Consider the following 25,030-nt stretch of genomic DNA (forward strand, 5'->3'; position numbering starts at 1 on the left):
TCTATCTGGTGTCCAAACTATGTTTTGTCACGAAAACACAGCCAAGAAGTGACGCGGATATATGACGCAAAAACCATGTGTGAAACGGGAGTTGTTTATTCGAAGATGGACGTAGGAGAGAAACAAGTGGTGCGAGCTGTTTGCGTGATGATTTGTGCTGAAGAAACCCCAAAAAGGAAAAAGCAAAGAAAGTGGGTGAAAGAATGGATTAGCACACATGGGTAGCAGGGATTGTGTGTGCTACAGAGAGTTGGAGGTGAGTAAAAAATGTTTTGTAATGACAAGCCTGTTCGTATTGTTTGAATCTTTGAAATGTTTAAAAAGTTGTAAGGCTTCTCCCCTTTATGCTTCTGCCATAGGTTTTGCTGGTTTCCCTTCCTCACTGTGACCTCACCCCATGTCTTGCTGTCTCGTTGGCTGTAGCTCGTCACTGCAATCAATGCCAGTGACGACCTTTTCACACCACAAGATGTGGAGTCGCCCGACAGCTACAGATATTTAGCATGCCAAATATCTCTGGTGTTGGTGATGCCTCGGCGAGCCTCTTTAGCCACATTTACACCTGGTCACTTCATGCATTTTCTCTGATCGGAAAGCTATCTGATTTGTTAAAACGGTTCCATTTACACTTGGCCAGATTATGCGTTTCAGTGAAACCGATATGAATCTGATCTTCTATTCCTGCGCAAAATGCAAACACACATTTCCACTGAACTGAAACGACAGCCACTGTTTTGATCTATTTGGGTTGCGAATGCAGTCGAAAAGAAAACGAAAATGCTTGCTATAACGCTTATGCAACAAAAGGCAGCACTTACTACGTGCAGCATTTTTGGTGTCGGAAGTACTAAACTTTAAAACACGGTGGGTTACCAGGATGAAAGCTCGGAGTCAACACTGATGGGAAAATATAGTGCTGGCTTCTTTTACGGAACAAGACTGGCTATCCAGTTTCCGAATGGGCCGCCAGACCTTCGATTTTCTTTGTGTCAGTCTGCAACACAATTTAATGAGGAGATACACTCCTCTCCATCAGGCTATAACGGTCGATAAACACGTCACCGTGGCTCTGTGGTATCTCGCTACCTGCAGCGGGTATAACACGATCTCTCAACTCTTTGGGCTGAGCTGGTTTACAGTATGCATCTGAGTGTGGGAAGGTTGCAGTGCACTGGTGTCCTACATGCAGAAATGCATTCAATTGCCCACAGTTTCCTGGACATCAGGGATGCGGTTTCCCTCAATGTGCAGGTACCATCAACGGGACGCACATCCCGATAACGGCTACACAAAACAATGCCAAGGGCTATTTCAGTTGCAAAGGACATCATTTCATAAGCCTGCAAGCTGTTGTAGATTGTCAATCACAGTAAGTAACCATTAACATTTTAATTTATTTATTTATTTATTTATTAGAAATTTTGCTTATGTACAAAGTCCATACACGGTCAAACCACTTTGGCCAGGTAATGGACTGTGGCCAGTTAGCTGATTTTATAGGATTTTTTTTTCGTTAAGTATATTACATAATTTTATACTTTATGTACAGGGTTTTTTTTTTTTAATAAGTCAATGTCTAATTAACAATCTCCATCAGGTTGAGCAATATCGATGTCAGTCGGGCAGGCAGTGTTCATGACACCCGAGTTCTCCACCGAGAGAGGTGCTCTTTATCCAGCAATAAAACCATGATCATTCATTGTTGTCCCAAGAATAATAGAAAAGCTAGCAAAAGATTTTGTCTGTAAAAATGTTATAGTAAAGATGAGGAGAAAAATGTGTGGATTTGTAAAAGCAGTCTTTAGTAGCATTATTGGTAATTAAAAAAAACTGGAGGTAGTATGTGCTTTTTACACCAAGACAGATATAAATTTATCACCATACATGTTCATTTTATGTCCAGATTACTTACAAATGAGAGAAACAAGCAATTCATAATATGCAAGCAATGCCACATTGATCATTTATCACAATTGATTTCTTTATTTATACAGCTTATATGCAACATTGGAGGCATTGAAGTGCTGATCACAGTCCTGGGGGACGCAGTCTACCCACTCATGTATTGGCTGATGAAGCCCTACAGTGACCATGGCCAGTTGACGGGGAACAGCAACATTTTAACTATCGCCTAAGCAGAGCATGAATGACGGTAGTGTGTGCATTTGGGAGGCTGAAGGGCCGGTGGAGGTGCCTCCTCAAACAGTATGGAATGGAGAAAATTTTGACGAGTGGCTGCAGGGCATGAGTAAGTCTGGCACTCAAGAAGAAACCCAGGAGATGGCACCTGTTCTGCGGCACCAAGAAACACAGCCCCATAAAATTTGCATGGTGTTTTCGACCAGTTTTTCTCTGATCAGGGACAACAGGAGTAGCAATCACCTTTCCATTTGCAGCATGTTCTAGCTGAAATTAAGATGTAGCTCATCTATATCTAAACATTTGTATTTCTGTTTGCTACCAGGTTGTGTTTGTCAGAGTTTGTCATTTTAAGGCTCTGGGTTACTGATCGGAAGGTCTGGGTTCAAGCCCCAGTACTGCCAAGCTGCCACTGTTGGGCCCTTAACCCTCTCTGCTCCAGGGGTGCCATATCATGTTTAATCCTGTGCTCTGACCCCAATTTCCTGGCATGCTGGGGTATGCGAAGAAAAGAATTGGGTACAACCTTATGACAATAGCCTGCCAGCCCTATAATCTGCCTCACCCACTTTTTTGTTTTGGGTCTTGGGCATGCTGCAATTGCTGCTGTCATGGGGATGCACATGCCCATGGCCTGAGTGGAAGCCCAGATACCATACTTCCATCTGCCCAATCGCACACCTCATTGGGTTTGCTAAGAGTCCCACCCATCTCAAGGATCTCAGGACAGCTTGGAGCTGCCAATCATTACTATAAATGAGTATGCTCTAAATAAGCAGCAGCATACACTCTGTGCGGGTGAGTATTCTGTCCGAGATGCTGAAAGGTCACTGGGGCCCAAAACAAACCAAATGGAAGGGTGGAAAATTGGTGTAACCCAAATGGAGTGGAAAATCCACTGTTTTTCTGGGGTATTGGAGAGAGGTGCTGCACAAACAGGTGGCAGACTCGTTGTTGCACCACCTTCCTCACGCTTCAGTACTCCAACTGAACCCATGGCAGCCACTACTCACTCACGTGCCCTGACAGCAAGGGAAGGAGGTCACAGCTGGGCCAGTTGGAGCAGCCATGGATGGTGGAGCAGCAGCTGGAGGCATGGCTGGCTACAGCAGCATCTGGAGCACCTGTCGGTTCTCAGCCTGCTCCCACCTCAAATCACCTCAAAACCTTCATGGCTGCTGCTGTTTCCGCTTTCTCTCTGTCTGTAGCTGGAACTCGATCACACCCCAGGTGTGCCCTGTTAGATTGATTGTTTAAACAGTTAATAACTTTGAATGTCTACTCTTGGTTTGAACCTATTTTCCACCTGTGAACTCTGCATTTGTTGTTAATTCTGTATGAATTTGGAAGTCTACAGAAACATTGTCTGCCAATTTTGCTCTGCCACCAAAGGTGCCATGTTGTAAGTTGTTGAATACATCTAAATGTAAATATTGGGAAATGAAAGCTGAAATTCTGATCCATATTCATCTTTTGGTCTCAAACCCAAATGTTTTCAGTGTATACCATCAGTTTGTGATCAACATGTTTTAATTTAGCCACAGAACCTTCATACTAAACTAGGTAGCCAGGCAACTTGTTTGTGATGACCAAAATCTAGTTTAGTTCTTGTTAAATAATTTGGTGAGTATACAAGAGAGATGGTATGAGTTGAGATGGGCCACTGCATAAAAAATATGAATAAAGCAGTGCGTACTGTTCAACATGGCAGCTGTACATCCCACAGTGAAATGGGACATGCATAATCACCTTGTTGGTAAAGATTTTAGCAAAACTCTTGACCTATCATATTTATTAAGCTTTTCAGCAATATGTTCAGTGGCAAGTCAAAAACAATATATATAATATATAAAAATTTGATTCTGCCTAAAAAACCTTCTCTCTTGTTTCTAGGAAAAGTTTCTTGGGCATTAAAAACATCAGACAGTTCCTTATTCTATATAAAATCATATATAGTATGTTAAATGGTTTAAACCAGGGGTTTTCAATCTTATCCGCAGTGGGCCAGTGTGGCTGCAGGCTTTGGGGGCACACTTGATAGTTTATGGGCGACCAAGATGAACTGATTAAACAAGTGGAAACTGGTGTGACTCCTGCTTGGTTGCAATGAAAGCTTGCAGCCACACTGGCCAATTTATGGATTAGACAGAAGAATCTCATTATGTTAGCTGTATGTATACTGTATTTCTTTCTGAATATTTATGGCCATTAGTGGGGCTTCTAAGAAGGATGTGCTTTTCCCAGAATGCAGGAAGAGGATTATTACAGAAGTGATAATGAGGAGACACTCTCTGGACATTCACAATGAAGTGTCTCTCTACCCAAGTGAGCAAGTGTATGATATTTTGAGAGCTTACGCCGAAGCCTGCTGGCTTGGTTAGTTTTGTTCACCACTTATCTCTCTTTCCCTATATGCGTATGTGTAAGTGTCTATGGCTGGGTTTATACTTACTATGAACGGAAGTAGTGCGGTGTCTCAAATCTAGGCATGAGACGATGCATTAAAGCCACAATACGAGATGGGCTACATGAGACGATATTGATGCAAATAAAATATTACATTTTAATACATTTATTTTGCAATGAGAAGTCCAACCCCTGCATCAATATGTGTATTGTAAGGAAAGTAGATCAGGATTTTTAATATAAGGTGTCATTTCCCCTATTGCCGACATTTATTTTTAATTGCCTTCAGTGTGATAAGTAAATTTCATGTTAAAGTTATTAATATGGAAAAAAAAATTGGCAGTAGATTGTGCATTAAATGTTTAGGGTAAACAACAAATTTGTGTCACCACTGCTCCTACTGTTATCGGACATCTACCTGAAATGCATGACTGCATCATACGTTAGCTTTTTGGACTAATAACCACTAATAACGACTGTCTCTGCTGCGGCCACCTCGTGTGTAAGAAGAGGTAAAACTCATAATGAATATTAAATTGAAATCTTGCAATAGATGATATGAGATTCAAATTCATGTATAGCGACATTCGAGACAATTCACGATATTATGTCTCATGCCTACTCATACTATTCTAGACAGTTTCTGCGTAAACACTGACCAATTTCCTGATTAGAGTATAAAACTCTCTCAGAACTACTGAAAAAGTGTGCTTTGTATCCCAATCTTCTGGACCTAGTGCACCTAGAGACAGCTCATGACAATAGTCCCAACGGCTGAACGTTTTAAAGAGAAGCTAAGAGTTTAACAAAAGTCCTTTGTATAATCTCTGGTTTAACATCCCTATGCTGCTCACAGTGTTAACATATATGTCCTAGTTTAGTTTATTGATTTATAAAGCATGTTTAAAAACATTGTGTTGTACATATAAAACACAATTAAAACAAATTAATAGACTTGACAAAAACCATAAAAAGGACCAATGAAAAATTTATACCCTCAAAAAACATAAAGAATACAAATAGGCACAAAGATGATTTAAACAGAGAAAAGGATGAAGACTATTCCAAAGCCTAGGAGCAGCCATCGAGAAAGCCCAGTCACCTTTAGCCTTAGAATATGAACAAGGATCTGGGAGTAGTAATTGACTGGATGATTGAAGGGGTACAGGGTGAGAAGATCACAAATATACTGCAGAGCAAGTGCATGCAAAGCTTTAAAAACAAAAAGCAAAATTTTTAAATCAACACTGAACTTGATCGGTAACCAGTGAAGAGATGTGAGCACAAGTGTAATGTGATGACGTTTTTTAGTGCTAGTCAGTAATCTTGCTGCCGCATTTTGAACCAACTGCAAATGATCAACAGTTGTTCTAGGCAAACCCAGATAGAGCGAGTTACAGTAGTCCAACCTAGATGTTAGAAATGCATGAATGATAGATTTGAGGTCCTTTTTGGAGAGCATCATCTTGATTCTAGCAATAGATCTTAACTGAAACAAACTGCTTTTTACAACAGCACTAATCTGCTTATCAACGCACAGTGCTGAGTAAAAAATGACACCAAGGTACTTGACACAGTCACGCCGTACATTAGAAGAGAGGGGACCAAGCTGACCAACAATGGACCTGGAGCTGATGGAACAAAGACGATTATTTCAGTTTTATTATTGTTTTGTTGTAAAAGGTTTATTTCCATCCAGCATTTTATGCCATGCAGACAGTCAAACAAACTAAACACATAGCAGGTCTTCTTTTTCACAGGAAGATAAAGCTGAGTGTCATCGGCATAGAAATGATACGATAAGTGGTGTCTCTCAATATGACCTAGAGGAAATGTATATTGAGAAAAGAGAAGAGGACCCAAAATGGAACCCTGGGGAACACCACAGGAAATTTGAGCACAGGATGTGAAACATTTCCTACATTAACAGAAAAGGTTCTCTCCTTAAGATAAGAGGCAAACCACTCCAGCACAGGCCCCTGAAACCCAGCTACATTATTAAGTCTTTGCAAAAGGATATCATGATCTACTGTGTCAAATGCTGCACTCAAATCAAGCAAGATTCAAATGCAGCAAGAGCCTGAGTCAGGAATGAGTAAGATATCATTGGTAACCTTCAACAAACCAGATTCAGGACAGTGAAGTTCCCTGAAAGCGGACTGAAATTAATCAAAAATACTAAAAACACTCGGGTACGAAGAAATCTGAGATTAGGGGTTTGGGAAGATAAATACACATCATTGAATGACCTGGCAGTAGAGGAATTAAAACCTCTAGAAAAAATGTGAATGATCAGATTTGAGTAGAGTACAAGCTAGCACAGAGTTAAAAACCACTGGACAATGATCAGAAATGGCAACGTCACAAATTTCAAGATTAGTCACTGAAAAATCAAAACACTAAAGCTAAGTTCACACTACACAACTTTCGACATCGGCAGAACACTGATGTTCACACTACACAACTTTCGACGTTGGCAGGACGCTGTGCTGTTCACACTACACGACTTTCGACCTCGGCAGGACGCTATGCTGTTCACACTACACGACTTGCTATCTTGTAATCGGGAGTCGTTGTAGTGTTCACACTATGTGATTGCTCGGCGACAGGGGCTCAAACACTACACGATCTGACAACAACTGTCACCCGACGACTCTATCTGGTGTCCAAACTATGTTTTGTCATGAAAACACACACGAGAAGTGACGGGTATATGACTCGAAAAACCACGCGTTAAACAGGAGTTGTTTATTTGAAGATGGACGTAGGACAGAAACAGGCGGTGCGAGCTGTTTCATTGCACGATGAATTATGTTGAAGAAACCCCAAAAAGGAAAAGACAAAGGAAGTGGGTGAAAGAAGGATTAGCACACATGAGTAAAAAGGTTTCGTGGGTTTCCCTTCCTCATGGTGACCTCACCCCATGCCTTGCTTGCTCATTGGCTGTAGCTCATTGCCGCAGTCATTGCCAGTGACGACACTTCACACCACAGGATGTGGAGTACCAAAATCGGGCTTAAGATTATGTAGTGTGAACTAGGCTTAAGGTGTGACCCTTCTGATGAGTGGGTCCAGAAACAAATTGCACAAAGTTAAGTGAGTCCATAAGACAAAGAAGCTCTTTGACCAAGTGTTTAAACTGACAGCAGACATGGATATTAAAGTCATCCAAAAAAGAAGTCTATCATAGTGAGACATAAGGAGGCCAAAAAGTCAGAAAAGTCCTTATTTAAATAAGGTGGCCTGTAAACAGGGCGCAAAGCAAGGAGACAGTGAGATCAACCTTGAAGAGCAGCACCTCAAAGCTTAGAAAGTTTTCAACAGGCACGAATTTACACTTAAAACAGTTCTTGAAAATTGTTGCTATTCCACCTCCACAACCTACAGTTCTTGGAGAATTAAAAAACAGGCAGTCTGCAGGAGTAAGTTCCTTTAGAGCTGTAAAGTCACCAGGGCAGAGCCAGGTCTCAGTCACAAATAGAAAATCCAGAGCACGAGTAGTAAAAAAAGTTATTTAAAATAAAGGTTTTGTTGGATAGCGATCTAGCATTTATTAATGCAAATTTGACAGGACAGTCCAAAATCCACTACAGATCTGACATGGGATTAGATGGTGACTGTGTTGGTAAATACTCCAGTGATGTGAGGTTACCAAATAGAACTCCATTTCTAATGCACACTAGTACAAAAGTAGCGAAAGGGAGACCAAAAAAGATGTTATAAGAGCATCTGCAGGGGTGTGAGGAGAAATGACGGTACACAGTGTGCCTCGATGAACATAGCGAGGACGAGGAGCAATTCCCAACGCAAGTTTTATAAATTCCTGCTGGCAAAGGTGATACCGATTTCAAATGTTGAAACTCTGCTGATGAGTAGCAAAAAGCCGTTGTAGGAAAAATATTCTGAGGAACAGTAAAACAGCTATAGTTGACCAGCCATGCTCAGTAAAAGAGCTGTAAAAACTGGCAAGCACAGAAAAGAAACAGCTACAAACAGCTCCTCTTTGTACCCCGTCTACACAACCGTGTTGGAGAGCGCATTAGCCTGAACACCACGAAAACCACCAGAAAACTATTTGGGTAGGAAAAGAGCAGACTGGAAAAGAATGCCCCAGACTGTTAAAATGCAGAAAATAGTAGCAGTCTGTGCGACCAGAGACAAACTGGAGACTTACCCACTGGTCAAAACACAGCAAACTGGCGATAATGGGGGATCGAAGGCTCGCGAATAGGCCGATGAATAGGGAAGAAGAAAACAGGTGGCCTAAAAAGTCCTTAAAAGTGTAATAGGTAATCTTCAGACATAGGCTACAAAGATCCACAATGACCAGAGATTTTAATCCAAATAGTCAAACGAACCAAGAACAGCGGCAACGCTTGTGGTTCACTCGTTCCCTCCAATGTCCAGCAAAGTCCATGAAACGAGGTCAATGAAGCATGTAGAAAGTAATCCTCTGATATAAGGTGCAAAAATTTGTGACCAAAGGGTATAATCCAAAACGGTGAAGAACAAACCAAATGAAAATACCGGAGAGCAGAGGCAGACAAACACGCCAGCGTACACTCAACCGGAACTGGAGTTTGTTTGCCTGAAGATGGGTACACCGTGACGGGTACCCAGAATGGTTGGCATGAAATCGCATAACAGGGCACCATGAAAACTTTACAGACAGTGGATCTCACTTTCAAATCCCTCTGATATATATATATATATATATATATATATATATATATATATATATATATATATATATATATATATATAGGATAGGCAGGCGAGAATGTGCAGCTCGTGTTGCCTCACACAAATAAACCAGGCCTCCATTCCATTAGAAGCAGGCTCACGCTCTGGTCAGAAATGACTGAAGTCACTTGTTAAGAAGAGAGAGAACGGGCTGTTCGGTCATATACATCGGTTCAAAAGAACAGAAATAGTAGCGAGTAACTCAAGAAACAAGAAGACGACAAAGACCATAAATCTTATGCTTAGTTACTGAGGAGCAATGAATACTATAAAAGTGCTTCATTGGTATCTCAGTATTTTTACTTCTATGACCATATTATTGATTAAAATATCGAGCTACTTCCATAAAGCATTGTGTAATACGATGCCAACATTAGATGATTTTACAAAGCAGAAGCTTTCAGCTGCTTTCATTTTAAGTGTCTGTACATCGTCATTGCACTGCCATGGAAGGCATCTTTACTTTGTGTACACTGCATTGGGTCATTCTTGTACGTTTTTTGAATTTAGAGGAAATAAAGATTGTGGAGCAAAGCATAATAACACTTCAATTTTTTGTTGTTTTCTCGGAAAAAATAGAGACAAAGTTTTCATTGTCGCAAATCCAACAACATAAACAACATCAACCCTTTTTTCTGCATGCAGACTGAACGATCCTTCTTTGCTATAATCAGTCTGTATAGGATTTCACGGTGCTTTTTTTGGTGATCGCTGTGGCCAAACATGCTTGATTTTGCTGTTGCTTTTTTTTCTTTTTTTAAAAAAATTGTGGTGCAACTTGCAGAGTTTTTTGTGCTTTTTTGCAGAAAACTACTTGCAATTGGTGAAATTGCAATTGCACGATTATTGCGGAATTTGCTTGATTTTGCGTTAATTTCTGCAGTTGCAAAATCACTAAATCCTAGAGGGACTGCATAATTGAGGCAGCCTGAATGTTGCAGGTGAAATGAATGACATAACAGTTAATAATAAAAAACATGACATGCTTGTGTTTTTATTGTATTCTACACCAAAGTAAAAGGCTATGCTGTTTTCCATTATAATGCGTTTCATTTTCTTTGTAGTTAAGTACAACAACAGCTATTAAAAACAACTAAAAACAACAACTATTAAAAATCCACACCAATAAATTTTCACAATTGATGTAGATTCTGTTGACTAATCCTTTGTAGCCCTCGAAAAATAGTGACTGGGTTGGTTGATGTGGCGATGTCTCAAACTACTACACTAACTAGATTGTCAAAGCAGTACACTACTATTAATCCTAATACTGGTAAGTGACTTGTAGTACACAGGGCATCTGTGATGCCCCCTCCTGGTACGGAGAGTCTTTTTCTTTGCCGTAGTCATTGCAGTGTGGTCAAGTTCAGCTTCAGACAGAAGTTGCTATGCACAAAATAACACTGCAAACAGGAAGCAATATTTAGATGGTCATCAGTTGGCCTTGGATGACATTGGTTAATTTCAGCCCAGTGTCTCACAATCTCCATGAGAGCCGTGATTTGTTTTCCGTATGCTGATGTGCTTCCTTTTGGAACAGAGTGACGGTGTGTTGACGTGCTTGACTGATTTACACAACAGCCAATAGTTTTCAAGATATGAACAGTGAAGACATTAATGAGAGCCTTTTTTCAATCGCAGAGGATTTCTCACTGCTGCTTTCACTCAAGTCTGTCGACTTAAATGAAAAAGATATTGTAGATGCAGTGGAGCTGAGGTAGACTGTTAGTGGTGCTGATGGGTGAACATGGGTAAATTTTATATAAAATGATTAGTAATTACTGTACTGTTACTTGCTCTTACTAATGGAGAAGCCTGATCTCTTGAGCCGTCTGAGCTACCGACAAGCCACCATTAAACAGCCCCAAGTGGCATCATGGGAAACTTTCACAAATTCCTTCCTCTTTGAAATGAATAAAGTCCAAATGTTTTTTTCACAACCAAGTGATGTTTGGAAAAGAGAATAGTGTGTGAGAAGAAGCACAGCCAAAACGCTCTTACAAACTGTGTTTGTTGCTACCAAGCTGCTACTTTAGAGCAAGACCCGCCCCCAGGGACAAAACATAAATGCTGTAGGACATTTCATTTGATAATCTTAACACTAATACAGGTATGAGTCATTAAAAAAAATGGAATCATGCTTCCAGAAGTGATGAACTATAAAAATAAAATGACAATATCTCTAAAACAAGATATTGTTTTCTAGATATAATATAGTATCGGTATCTAAGGAACACTAAGGAACCGGTACAAAAGCTCTGATGCAGCAGTATTGATTTCAGGGTCGTTTAACAGAATGGAAGTGTATGACAGAAATGTTTTTAGATTTAGGAAGTGATAGTACTGGGAAGTTTAAAAAAAAAAAAAAAAAAGACCGGGAATGGATGTCCTAGAAACTCTGGTGTCAGCATTACACCAGTCTTTGTCTTTGTCTTTGTCTGGCCCTTGCTTGAAAGGAGAAGACAAAGTCACAATAAAGAAAACACAACAAAGACCACCTTCTCCTCCTGCCTGACTTGCCCCTCCTTCTCCAGCCTTCTGTGTAAGGCAGAGACACACAAAGAGTAGATTGTGGAAATCTGGGCCGTGTGCGTGTGTGTGTGTGTGTTTGTTTTTCAGGAAGGGGTTGCTTATCCTGGGGCCAACTCCAGTGTAAGCTGGCAGCCACGGGTCATGTGACCGGTGTTGTCATGACGAACGCATGTCACCCCATATGGGAAAACTGAGCCATTTAGCTTTTAGCCTGACAGCAAGAAGAGTTTCACATTTATTATTCTCTTACTGCAGGATAAATGGTGTTTATGACGAGTCCTTATTATTATTTTAAAATCCTGCTGGTTTTGAATACAGGCACTCACCGGCTTCTCACTCCTGCTGTGCATTTCAGGAATACTAACATGGTGATGATAATTACATTTGTTTGAGTGTCAAATAGAGCTGCTGCTGGTCCAAAGCCACACACACACGATTTGAGAACGAGGCCATGACCATGACCACACACACACGCACACACACAGAGTGTGTGTGTCTTTCTCTTTGAAGCCCGAGGTAGGGAAATGTCTTTGCAACCCAGCTGAGTTTCCCATGTGACTTCATAAATGCGCATGTTAGAGCACTTGATTAACCTCCTCAGACCTGCCAGGAGAAATTCGATGCTGTGTTTAGACTAAAACTGTTCATTATTTCTTTCAGTAAGGAAGATTGCATGTTTTAGTGTGAAAACTGAGATATTGGGCAAATATGTGAGTGCCAGTGTTTAATATGCATCATTTCCATAAGTAATTGACCTGCGGTGTAGGTGTGTATTCTCGTTTTCTTTCTTTGCATCAAGATCATACAGATGTTTTCCACTATCTTTGTGACTAAAAACGTATTACCAATATAATTTCTCCAAGTAGTAAGAGTCATTTTTTAGTAATAGCCAGAATGTGTTTGTAGTGCAGCGGGTGGTGGGATTTAGGAAAGAGTACAAGCACAGTTACAGCATGAAACGTGAACCATTTGGAGTAGCAGGCTTTATTTCGTTGGCTGTCTGGATTAAAGCACCCTGCTAACTGCTGTCTCAGCAGCCTACTGAGTCCACTGATCCTGGACACAAAAATTTGCTCGTCAGAGAAGAGCGAATCCGAGAGACCACTTACAGATGGCAGACTGATAGCTGTTACTAGGTGATATTGAATTATTGAATGACACTGAATGTCTGCGACTTGCACACAAGTTTCCTATGGTCTGAAGCAGTTAATGCTGTTGTGTGGGAATATACAGCAATATATAGCAACAGATAGCCAGGCAGTGTGTATTATTTTGTGTTATTACTGGATGTGGTAATTGCTGTGTGAATGTGAGTGCATTGTGCCCTGAGATGAACTGGCTTCCCATAGTGTTCTGGGATCGGCTCCCGATCCACCACAGTCTTGAGAAGGACAAAGCACTTACTGAAGATTGAACGAATGAATGTGGAATTATAGCGCATACTTGCAAATGAGGCCAAAGTGATAACTGTATTCTTGTTAGTTTAGAATTCACACTGTGCGGTCTTTGTCTGTCTCTCTCAGGCTGGTCTCCTCTGTTCACGCCATCATGGCCACCACGGCTGGAATCATCGTGGTGTCCTCATGCAGAGAGAATGTGATAACAAACAGGTGAGTCATCTAATACCACACTGTGCCTCGGCCCCTATGAACCAATCAAGCTCTACTGTGTCCGAGTGTCTATTAATCCACCCACTTCTGTGGACGAGTCAAGCTCGTGTTCTCGTTTAACAGACTGCGAATGTGTGTTTGCTCCAGACAGAAAGAAGATAAGTATGGTTACTTTGAATATATTGTGTATATGTTTCCAGACAACGAGGCACATCAGCATATAAAACCAGCCTCCCAGAATCCTTTGTACAGGGAAAAAAAATTCAAGCATTTTATCTTTTATATAAAGTTTGCACCACTTTACAACACTCCACTTGTCCCTGAACCTTTTTATCTTTAGGATACAAGACAGAATATGAAGTAAATTTTCTGCAAATATCATTTTTCTTATACAGTAGTAATTTCAGTATGGGTACAAACGTGACTTTTTAAATACAACTGACTTACATTAATTGCTTAAAGGTTGTTTTTTTTTCTTAAATCGTTGATGAGTCAGGTAAGAAAAACAAAAGGGGTATTCATCCAAAATTTGTAAAGGTTTACTTTAGGGCTGCAATAACTAATTGATAATTAAAATAATCAACGCATTTCCTTATGGATTAGTCGGGTCTGTGACGTCACTGTGGATAACCCCCGTCAGTGACGTCACTTCACTGGTGAAAAACGCATTCCTATGAATAAAGTCCATCTAAAAAACAGCGGAGGTCACAGAGTGAGTTGCGGTGGGAAAAGTACACGATGCAGGTAGGCCAAAACATGAGTGTTTTATATTAAGTGCTTCAAACTAACTCGTAAGTGTATTAACGTGGCTTGTTGTGTCAGATGCTGTGACAGCTGCTTGTGTTCCAGGGGTGTTTCCTTCAGCACAGAATTAAAATTTTTACCTTTATATCCTTACCTGTTAATGTTAGAAATTCATGCCAGTATTTCCATTTTACATAAAGACTCGTCCTGACAGCACGTTAGTCTCCATTAAACTTCACTGAATTAGCGCGAGTCCACGCATGCGTGTCAGTCAAACAACGCGCAATAACTGACTAAAATATTCATTTTGATCGAATAATTTTGATGCTATATTTAGCAATATTTAGAACCAAAATGAATTGTGTTTATGAGAGCAGTAACTGTAATGGGGTTATAACATGTCATTGCACAGAAATGTAAGAAGTGTCATACATTTACAGAATAAAGTAACATGTTACTTTATTCTGTAAATGTATAACATGTTGTGTTCAGATGCGTGAATGTGTGTGTTACTGCAGAACGTTCAACCTCTTACCAGTTAACACTTAGTTTGTGCTTTTGTTTTTCCTTTTTTTCTTTTTTTAAACATTTTTAATATAACTTCTGATTTAAAGTTTGTGGACAATCAGTTTTGTTTTTATTTTTCAAAATATAATGTTGTTTTTTTAAAATCCTTTGCACATGTATAGCATAGCCCACATGGATGTATTTAATACCTTTTTATAGCCTTCAATTTGCACGATGTTTGAAGGAGAACATCGGGCAGAATGTGAAATAAAGTTGGCCTTTTAATCCAGCTGATCAATTAATCGAAGAAATAATCGACAGTTTAAGCGATTGTCAAAATAATCGTTAGTTGCAGCCCTAGTGTAGTTACATAAAATTCATTGCTTACAAACATCCTGAAAACATGATTAACAAGACTGAATGACAACAACAGTAAACTTTAAATGCCCTCTCCCCCAGAAACTTCGTCTAATCCTAACCCCCCTTTTTTTTAACTTGCCAAATGTAGTTGGTTATATTTCCCTAAATGTATATATTTTTAAAAAATTGTCATCTAAATCACCATGACTGACCTGGTTAAAGCCGCTAATGAACACAAATCAATACATGGATATCAATATACACAGAGAGTACAGATCAGATACTAAAAACTCATGCCAAGAGCAAAAAAGCATGCAAGTTTTGTTCTTCATATGGTCTTTTAGCCAGCTAGCTAAAGTTAGTGTATAAGTATGGCTAGATAACACATGCACAACACATTGCACATATCTGAGAAATGATACAAAACTTTTACAGTGTCTCAGCACACAACACTTAAATGATGTGTTCTTGCAGAAGAGTGTGGAACAACTTGATATATTTCTGAATTGTTTGCAAATATGTTCATGTTACACACATTACAGTATGGATTCTTTAGATCTATAATATGTATTTATTTATGGTAAAACCCTACCAACTGGTTTTATTACAGTTATATAATGCATGTATATTACAGCACCTACAGTAATTCAGAAAATGTAGCATGCAAAGGTTACAGTTATAGCCAAAATGACTAGTACTTTTTAAAAAACAAAATACTATTATTATTAGTAGTAGTAGTAGTAATTGATTTTTAATATCACAAGCATTACATGCACTTGTCTTTCAGACACTGGCTGGCCACCTCATTTGTCCTCGATTATGGAGTGCCCTACATGGCATATGACCTCTTCGCCATGTACCTGAGCCACTACTACCGTTTCCGGGTCAAAGGCCATGAGGATTACCGAGGACACTCGCTGAGGACGATCAGCTTATTTGTGAGGAAAGAGTCCCTGCTGGTCCTTCATCACATCGCACTCCTCACCATTCTCCTGCCTTTTACACTGGTGAGAGACGGCTGAGACAGAGAGCAGCTGTAGGGTTAAAGGATGAGTAGATAGTAAAGGACACGTCGAGAGGGTTCGGTGAAATGTGAAAGATGAGACACAGAAGAGAGAGATGAAGTCCAAACAAGTGGAACAGTTCAGTTTAGTAGAGAGGGAAGGTAATGCCGCTCTTTGTCACAGAAGGACCTGGTGGAGGAGGGTGTTATAACAATGGCGGCTGTTACCCTGCTGGTACTGATGGACAGGAAGGCACACACACACACACACACACACAACAGTGTAATGTTGCGGTGTGGAGGAAACCTGGCCTTTTGTTTCGGGATGCTGTGATGTCAGTAGTGATATGAGATCAAGTTACCTCTGCCTTCTATTATTCACACACAGCTGCTGCTTATACAATCACACACACACACACACACACACACACACACACACACACACACACACACACACACGTTAAACACAAATATACAAACACATACCATTTACATTGCAAGAAAAGTATGACCAAACTGAGAGTAAGTATTGTGAATGTTTCAAGAGGAGAAAGATACAGGTCAAGAGCTCTAGTTAATGTTCACATCAGAATGGGGGAAAATGTGATCTCAATGACTTTGGTCTGCGTATTTCAGAAACTGCTGAGCTCCTGGGGTTTTATTTTGCATGCAGGTCAGGCAATGTTTTTTCCAATGTTCAACGGTCTAGTTTATGTGAGCCTGTGCCCATTGTAGCCTCAGATTCCTGTTCTTCACTAACATGAGTGGAACCTGATGTGGTCTTCTGTTGTAGCTGATCCACATCAGGTTTTGCATTCTGAGATGCTTTTCTGCATAGCATGGATGTAAAGACTATTTAATTGAGGAGTTACTGCAGCCTTCCTGTCAGCTAGAGCCAGTCTTGCCAGTCTCCTCTGACATCTCTCATCAACACAGCATTTTTGCCTGCTGCTCGCTGGATGTTCAAATGATGACGAATATTGAAAAAACATTGTCTGGTAAAAACTGTAGTGTGTTATACGTGACAATCTTAGGAGATCAGAAGTTTCTGAAATACTCAAACCAGCCTGTCTCGCACAATTTTTTTTGTTAAAATGCTTCCCAGTGAGAAGTAATTTAAAATATTGTGATATCTTACTATCATGATACCTAAATGTAATATCAGCAGTCACCCTATACACACACACACACACACACACACACTTGCTTATACGAGGATATATTAGCACCTGGCTTAACGTTTTCAGCCACATATCCGCACCTGGTTTCCTCACTCGCACACTGTTGGGATTCTGGTATATAGTGTTACACTGAGGGAGGCTGCTGTCTGTTTCGGTAGCTGTTTCACCTCCTCATTTATTCAACATCTCTTTTGTCTACACGCACAGAATCGAATACATGAGTTCTGAGTCTCTCATTTAGTGAGACAGCATTTCTCTGAGTGAGAGAAGAGGATGCCTAGAGTAGGAGACGCAGAGCGTGACACTAGAATGGAGATTAATTGCTTGTGTTTTAATATTGACATGCAGTCATGTGAAAACATAAGTGCACCCCATGGAAATTTTTGGCAAACATTTGATCCTCTTTGAAACAGTGCCTATTCATAAAGTTGATGCACTCCATCAGTTGACATTTTGTAGTAATTTTCACAATTTAAATCAACAAAAAACAGTTCAGTCACATGGAAAAAAGTAAGTACACCCCTACATTTATCACACCTTCAAATCCATAAAATTAGAATCAGGTGTTGAAGATGAGTGATTAGACCCTGCTTAGGGAGTGCAGGAGGAACCTGTCTTATTTATACCCCTCTCATATCTAGTGTCTTGTGTTCCCTTTGTTATTGTGGTGTGTGGTGTCATCATGCAAGATATAAAGAGTTCTATAAGGCCTTCAGAAAAAAAGGTTGTGTATGCCTAGGAGTCTGGCAAGGGATTTAAAAAAGATCAAGCCTGGTGGACAATTATGCAAAGACGCCTACAAGTTATTTCTGCTAAATGGGACAATACTGACTTCTGAGGCACAGGGTATACCTACTTTTTCCACAGAAGAATATCATATCTATTAATATTTCTGCTGAATAAATGATTGAAAAAATGATTGAAAAATTCCTTGTGGATTTGTTCAAGTATACCAACTTTATTAATAGGCACTGTTTCAAAGATGATCAAATGTTTGCTTGTTCAAATATGTCCAAAAAACCAACCATTTCCATGGGGTGTACTTATTTTTTCACATGGCTTACAAATTTTTCCAGCTGATTTTATTTTTCAATTGCAGTATCCACTGCTATAGCCCACTGATGTTGCACCCCCCCGATGTTGAAACCCCCCCCCCAAAAAAAAAAAAAAAAACAACAGCTGCCAGGACGTTTTGTTTGTGTGCATGTTGCTGACTGTGTGTTTTTGTTTTTTCCTCTCTCTGTCTCAGTTCTTCAGGAACGACCAAGGTGATTTCTTCATTGGCTGCCTCTTCCTTACAGAAATCAGCACACCTTTTGTTTCACTGGGCAAAATCCTGATTCAGGTAACACACGCACTCACCCCTACTAAAAGCAAGTTTTTGATGACAGGCTTGCAGTTTTGCTGATCTCTGGGAACTGTCAATCATTAGCTCTCACCGAGGTTGCTATGATGATTGTTCACTCTCAAAGTGTTTTCTGCTCAGCAGCTTTCCAGAATGCTGTTTCTGCAGGTCAGCCTGGAAAAGGTGCTGTCTGTCAGGTCTTTTCCTGAAACCTATGTAAAAACTTGTGTGTAAGCCAAAGCAGAAATAAGACAAAGAATTAAGCACTTTCTCTTCTTCGACATCTCTGTCTTCCATGGTCTACTGCTGTCAGTTTCTTCTCTCTCTACTCCTTTTCCTTGTTTCCCATATTGGCTGTCTGTCTTCATGTTTTTTTTCTTTCTTATCTCTGTCCAGTGTGTTTTTATAACCTTGGTTTTGTGTTGAAGTGAACTTTTCTGCTAAATAGTCAAGGAACACCCGTCTACACAATCTACACACTGTGGCTCTGATTGGTATTTTCTTTTAAGCCAGTTCTTCAGGTGTGTTGCTGTATGACTTCACACAGTGTTTCTTTGGACAATATTTTTGGCCTTTACCATGTGCTACAATGTATACAGCAAACAAATGTAAATATTGTGATTTTTGCATTAGGAATAACATGATATGCCTATACTCTAATGGTTTACAGTAAGAGCAATAGTCCAACAGTTATTGATTAACAAAATAATCATTAGTTGCAGCCCCTATTATGCACTCAATACTTGGTCAGGACTCCTTTTGCATGAATTACTGCATCAATGCGGCATGGCATGGAGGCAATCAGCATGTGGCACTGCTGAGGTGTTCTGGAAGCCCAGGTTGCTTTGATAGCGGCTTTCAGCTCTTCTGTATTGTTGGGTCTGGTGTCTCTCATAGATTCTCTATGGGGTTCAGGTCAGGCGAGGTGGCTGGCCAATCAAGCACAGTAATACCATGGTCAGCAAACCAGTTACTAGTAGTTTTTGCACTGTGGGCAGGTGCAAAGTCCTGCTGGAAAAGGAAATCAGCATCTCCATAAAGCTTCTCAGCAGATAGAAGCATGAAGTGCTCTAAAATCTTCTGGTAGATGCTGCATTGACTAATGACTTGAGAAAACAAAGTGGACCATCACCTTCAGATGACATGGCCCCCAAATCATCGATGACTGTGGAAACTTTACACTGGACTTCAAGCTACTTGATTCTGTTCCTCTCCACTCTTCCTCCAGACTCTGGAACCTTGATTTCCAAATGAAATGCAACATTTACTTCCATCTTCCCCATGATTGTGGTTGTACCGAACCAGACTGGTGTACTGAACCAGACTGGGAGATTACAGCCTCAGGAAACCTTTGCAGGTGTTTTGAGTTAATTAGCTGATTAGAGCTCTTCTCAGGTCGAAATTTCTCTAATATAAATTCTTTATTCTAATATTTTGAGATACTGGGTTTTTGATTTCCATATAATCAAGGTTAAAACAAAAAAGGTGTAATGAATCTAGAATATATGAAAGTTCCACTTTTTTAATTAAATTGTGGGAAAAAATGAAGTTTTCCACAATATTTACATTTTTGAGATTTTTTTTCTCTTATTTTTCAAAAAACTATATTCATGAACACACAATGCCATTTGTCGGTAATCTGTGAGACCAAAATCAATCCTAGTGTGAAAATGCACTTATGTTCTGTAATAATTATTGTAAATGTGCACAGATTTCCCCCTTTTCTTAGTTTCTTAATTTCTTTTCCCCAAGTCCCCCTATTTGAATATTTCTCTTTTTTTTGTCAACCCCCCTTTCCCCCTGTAGGTGGGACTGCAAGACTGCTGGCTGCACAAAGCGAACGGCCTCATGGTGCTGCTGAGCTTCTTCCTGTGCCGCATTATACTCTTCCCCTACATGTACTGGGTGTATGGAGCACACTACGGCCTCCCTGTCTACACCGTGCCCCTGCACATCCCGCTCTACGCTAACTTGGGCAACATGTGCATCCTCACGCCACAACTCTACTGGTTCATCCTGCTCTGCCTAAAGGGCTACCGTCTTTACAGGCGTCAGCGAAACACCAACCACCAAGACTCGACTTCATCACCTCACGCCAAGGCAGAATAGAGTAAGGAGATCTGGTAATGGCACAGTGAGAACCAAGTGCTCAGATACTCCAGTACAGATTAGCATCAACTACAACTGCTTCTGCTGTTTAGTTATTCTATGAAAAGTCTACTAGTATTTCTCTGCACACACAAACACACACATGGCTGTTACAATCCTAATATGCTGTGATTAATTGGAGTACACTTCTGGGTTGAATTGGTTCTTTCGGCTGTGAGGGGATTTGTGTGGTCATACTGGTGCTCTGCCTCATGGTATTACTTAATGATGTATGGCAGGGAGGGGGACATTAGTGAAAAGAACTAAGGCTCTGTTGTGTCCTTTACTCTTTTAATTCTGCAGACTGAAAGACTGTTCACAATTTGGATTGAAATTCATATTTTTTCCCCTTCCCAACTGCAACTCAAAGGTATGAATGATGTTTAAACTATGAATAATCTCTACTTTTAAAATGTATTTTTGTACCAGTTTCAAAAACCTTTAAACATGACCTTTTTAGGCGCCATCCTCATTTTCCATTGCTAGGCCTTAACTGCTCCACCATTGCTCCTTTATTTGTTAATGGCTGATCGTATTTCTGTGTGTTTCACTATAAGACTACCTTGTATGACCGCTCATAGTCTTCCTTAAAGAACCACGTAAGATTTTTATGTTGGTGTATATTAGTGGAATTGGAAGTCTTGAGGAAACTCAATTCCTCCAGTCCAGAAGGCGGCAGCAGTTTCAGGTCTCATGCTTACTAAGTGTTACAAAGCATAACACATTGTTATATGGTTGCATAGTTGCTATATTGTTTAGGTCACTTAACAACCACATCTCGGGGCAGCAGTTTAAGCAAAAACAATTTTCTCAAAATGGGATAATTTATTTATTTTACCCAATACTACTTAAAATACTTCTCATGCTAAACATGAGTTTCACCTTCCAGAGGCGGTGTATTTAAGCTCTGGATAGTGTTTGTGTAGAAACCAGCCATTAGAGAACAGAAAGAATAATTTAAATAAAGTAGTAGGTGACCAGGTTCCAATATGTTGATGTTTTTTAATATATGAATTAGTTTAGTAGTAGCAGGAACTCAAGCCTTCTTCCAAGAACATTCTGCATTTCAAAAGATCAGTTGGATACAGTTTTTATTACTGAAATTTCTATATTCCTTATGTACCTTTAAAGTGCATGTTTTTTAACATACAAAAGGTACACATCATATAGGTCTAATACGAATGACTTAAGTGTGATTATTAGGTTTGTGTTAATCCTGCTTTTCCGCCTGTTAGATGAGAAATATCTCTGAATGTCACTGACTATCAATTCACTGGTCCTTTCTTACTTTAGGTTCTGTGATTTAGAGTTCATGCTTCCCATTTCCATCTTTATTTTCTCCACTGGCTTAGTTCTTGGACTCTATACAAACAGTTAAAATTTTTCCACTTTAAATCTAATGGATCAGTGGAGACATGTTTGCTTCTTTAGTTCTGCATTGGAGTTATGAATATGTTATGGAGGTAGCCATCTTGGACAACCTGAGGCACTATTGGTTAGCTACATTACACTTCTGGTGCAAAATTTAAAGATGTAAACATCAGACATGCAACATGCCAGTTGACTAGCGAAAATTCAGGGTTAATGCAAAATTGTCTCAAATTGATTATTTTAATGCCATTCAATAATTCTCCATTGGATTCCATACAACTTTGGATTCAATTTAATCAGTTTGAAGATCTAGTTACGTATATTAAACAAATAAGGTTACATTTATTAAAATAAGTGAACTGACTGACAAAAATTCAAGTGACTTGAGACACTTTCATATTGTTATTATTATTATTATTAGTAGTAGTAGTAGTATTGTTAATTTATCCAAGTCCTACTGTATTTCACCTTTACATTATCAGTGATTATATACCAAGTTTATATACTGTGGTTAAAACACCACATACATCTATTTTGGGAAATAATTATTTGATATATTTGAATAATGATACACATCAGATGTGTACAATGAAATCTCTTACCCATTGCAGTACTTAAAGGTCATAACACATACATAGCCAGAACGTTATTATTCCTAATATAGATGGGCTTTCTAAGCGCATTATAGTAAGTCTTAAGCTTAGTCTCGTATGAGGCTTTGTTTCTGCTCAGGGTTGGTAAAGACAATGTTAACTGGTATCTAAAGTAAACCTCTATAGATATGAAAGCTGAAAATGTGAACACACAAAGTTGAAATGGAAAACACCTGGAATGACACAACTGAGTCTTTTGGTTTGTATTTGTGCTTAGTTTTTTTTTGGTGGTTTCTCCTCCAACGTGGCTTGTGTTGTTATCTTTGCAGTTGGAGACCAAAGATTGACAGGCACTTTACTCGGCAATGTCTAATAAATACGACTTGCCACACTAGAAGTCTTTCAGTATATTAAGTGCTTTGTATACATTGATCTCTTTGTGCAGTGTTAGAAATGAGAAGAACTGGTTGAATTTTGCTTTTGTTTGAGGAAAATGTAGAAAATGTTAGTTATCTAGGTTATTTTCTGCTTTGGTTTTAACACATCTATGCCAGGCTGGACTCTTCACTTAGGCTGGTGCGGGAATCAGTATTAAGTTACTTGGGTTGAGGCAGGTTTCTTTTGTTGCATTTGATTGGAGGCATTAAACAGGGTAAAGGTATGAGACAAGAGTCTGTATTGTCCAGCATCAAGATCCTGTGCCTTTTGTTTAATTCATGTGAGGTTCATACACAGCTCAGGACAGGTACTGTTCACTCATTGCAGCCGTGTTGGGTAAATTTAAAATATTTACTGTGGGCCATTTCACTCCCAAAACAAATATATTGCTTGTTGTTCTGCTGGAGTCTGCCTAAGTTAAAACCTGAACATAATAGTTTTGCCAGTATGCATTTCTTTTCTTTTTTTTTAAAGAAAGTGAATATCAATATCACCCTTATGCTAAGTGTGTATTCTTTTGATGTGTTTCTTGTCATTAGATTTGTTTCCCCAAAAACAATTTCTTTTTTCGCTGTATGTAATAGTGCTTGATCAGCTCTGCAGCCAATGGATTAATGACTGAACTCATTAGCAATAACTGAAGGCATCCTGCTGTACTTGAACTACACTGTAACAAGTTCCCATTAGTTTATCTAACTATCTGTCCATCCTTTTATCAAAAAGTCTATCCACCATTTATATACTTCTTTAAACACTCAACACATTTGTTCATTGTTGTCCACATTCCTTCCTCAACAAGGAAGGAAAGACCTCATTCAATGACGACCATTATGCTTTGTTTGCATTTTGTTTCCTAATGTGAATTCATATCTTTTGTCACTTTAATTTTCTCAAAAACACTCCCTGCCTCTTCTTATATTCATGTTGATTTTACAAATATATTTATATATCAGATTTATTATATAATGAGGCTTTGATTTTGTTTGTAGTGTAACCTTTTGAGAGATGTCTTGTTTGAAAGTAAATTGCATACAACTAACCTTCAGTTGAGAGAGGAATTTATTTTTTGAACCTTGTGAATCGGCACCAAGTAAATCAGAATTTGCTGAAATTGTGTGAGCTTTTTTTTTTGTGTGTGTGTGTAGATGATTACTAACACACACATGCAAACAAATCAAAAGTTCAGTATATCACAAACGCCCAGAGAGTATACTGCAAAGTTTTGAAAAGCCCCAAATTCTGACAGGAAAGGCAGGAAAGAGTCTCTTAAATTGCAAAAGCTGGTGTAGCTGCAGGCTCTTTTTTTATTTGTTGTTATTTATATTTATATTGTTATTTATATTTATAATATTATTTATATTTATTTTTATTTTATTCTTCTGAAAAAAAGTGTAAAGTTGGGCTGTAATTATATTTTTAATGACTGGCATTGAGTCATATCTCTACCTGTTTGGAAATTTATAGCGTCACAAAAAGACGACCGCACAACAACTTCTTCCAGCAATAATACAAATGTTTATCCTTTCATAGGATGCTGCGGAAATGTCACATATCGGCAAGTTGCTTAATAGTGAAACTTTGTTGGGTACAATTAAAGACAAAAGTTTGCATCCTCAATTTTTCTTTAAAATGCACATTTATTTAAAACTAATTAAAGTTGCTGTTTTCTTAATTATAGAAATTAACATGGTTCTCCCAATCCAAATGCAATTTACACACTTTGCGATGTTTAAGACTGCATTTCCCCTGTAAGGAAAAAAAAGTGCCTTAATTCCAAACCAGCAGTAGCAAGGAACTCGTGAAAAAGCACTTTGGATTCAGCAGAGCCAGACTGACCCCAGAGCATCTAAAATATTTGCAATATATACTGTACCTCTTGCAAACATTTGATATTATTTTGACTGAAATGG

General features: G+C 39.2%; 1 protein-coding gene across 3 annotated transcripts in view; it reads left to right on the forward strand.

The window, feature by feature from the left end:
* The window catches only part of tlcd3a (TLC domain containing 3A), a 31,686-nt gene extending 7,527 nt beyond the window's left edge, over positions 1-24,159 (forward strand). The window contains exons 2-6 of one of the 3 annotated variants that reach the window (XM_017460030.3): positions 13,344-13,430; positions 15,829-16,048; positions 18,475-18,570; positions 20,377-20,680; positions 21,022-24,159. In XM_017460030.3, the coding sequence (XP_017315519.1) occupies positions 13,344-13,430; positions 15,829-16,048; positions 18,475-18,570; positions 20,377-20,679 (706 nt within the window). In that variant the 3' untranslated portion in view covers position 20,680; positions 21,022-24,159. Of the gene's footprint in view, positions 1-13,343; positions 13,431-13,464; positions 14,175-15,828; positions 16,049-18,474; positions 18,571-20,376 lie in introns of those variants that run through there. The other 2 variants (XM_017460031.3, XM_017460032.3) reach the window with 2 other exon arrangements.
* The last annotated feature ends 871 nt before the right edge of the window (positions 24,160-25,030 follow it).

Source organism: Ictalurus punctatus, chromosome 28 (assembly GCF_001660625.3).
Source record: "Ictalurus punctatus breed USDA103 chromosome 28, Coco_2.0, whole genome shotgun sequence".
Taxonomy (NCBI): Eukaryota; Metazoa; Chordata; class Actinopteri; order Siluriformes; family Ictaluridae; genus Ictalurus; species Ictalurus punctatus.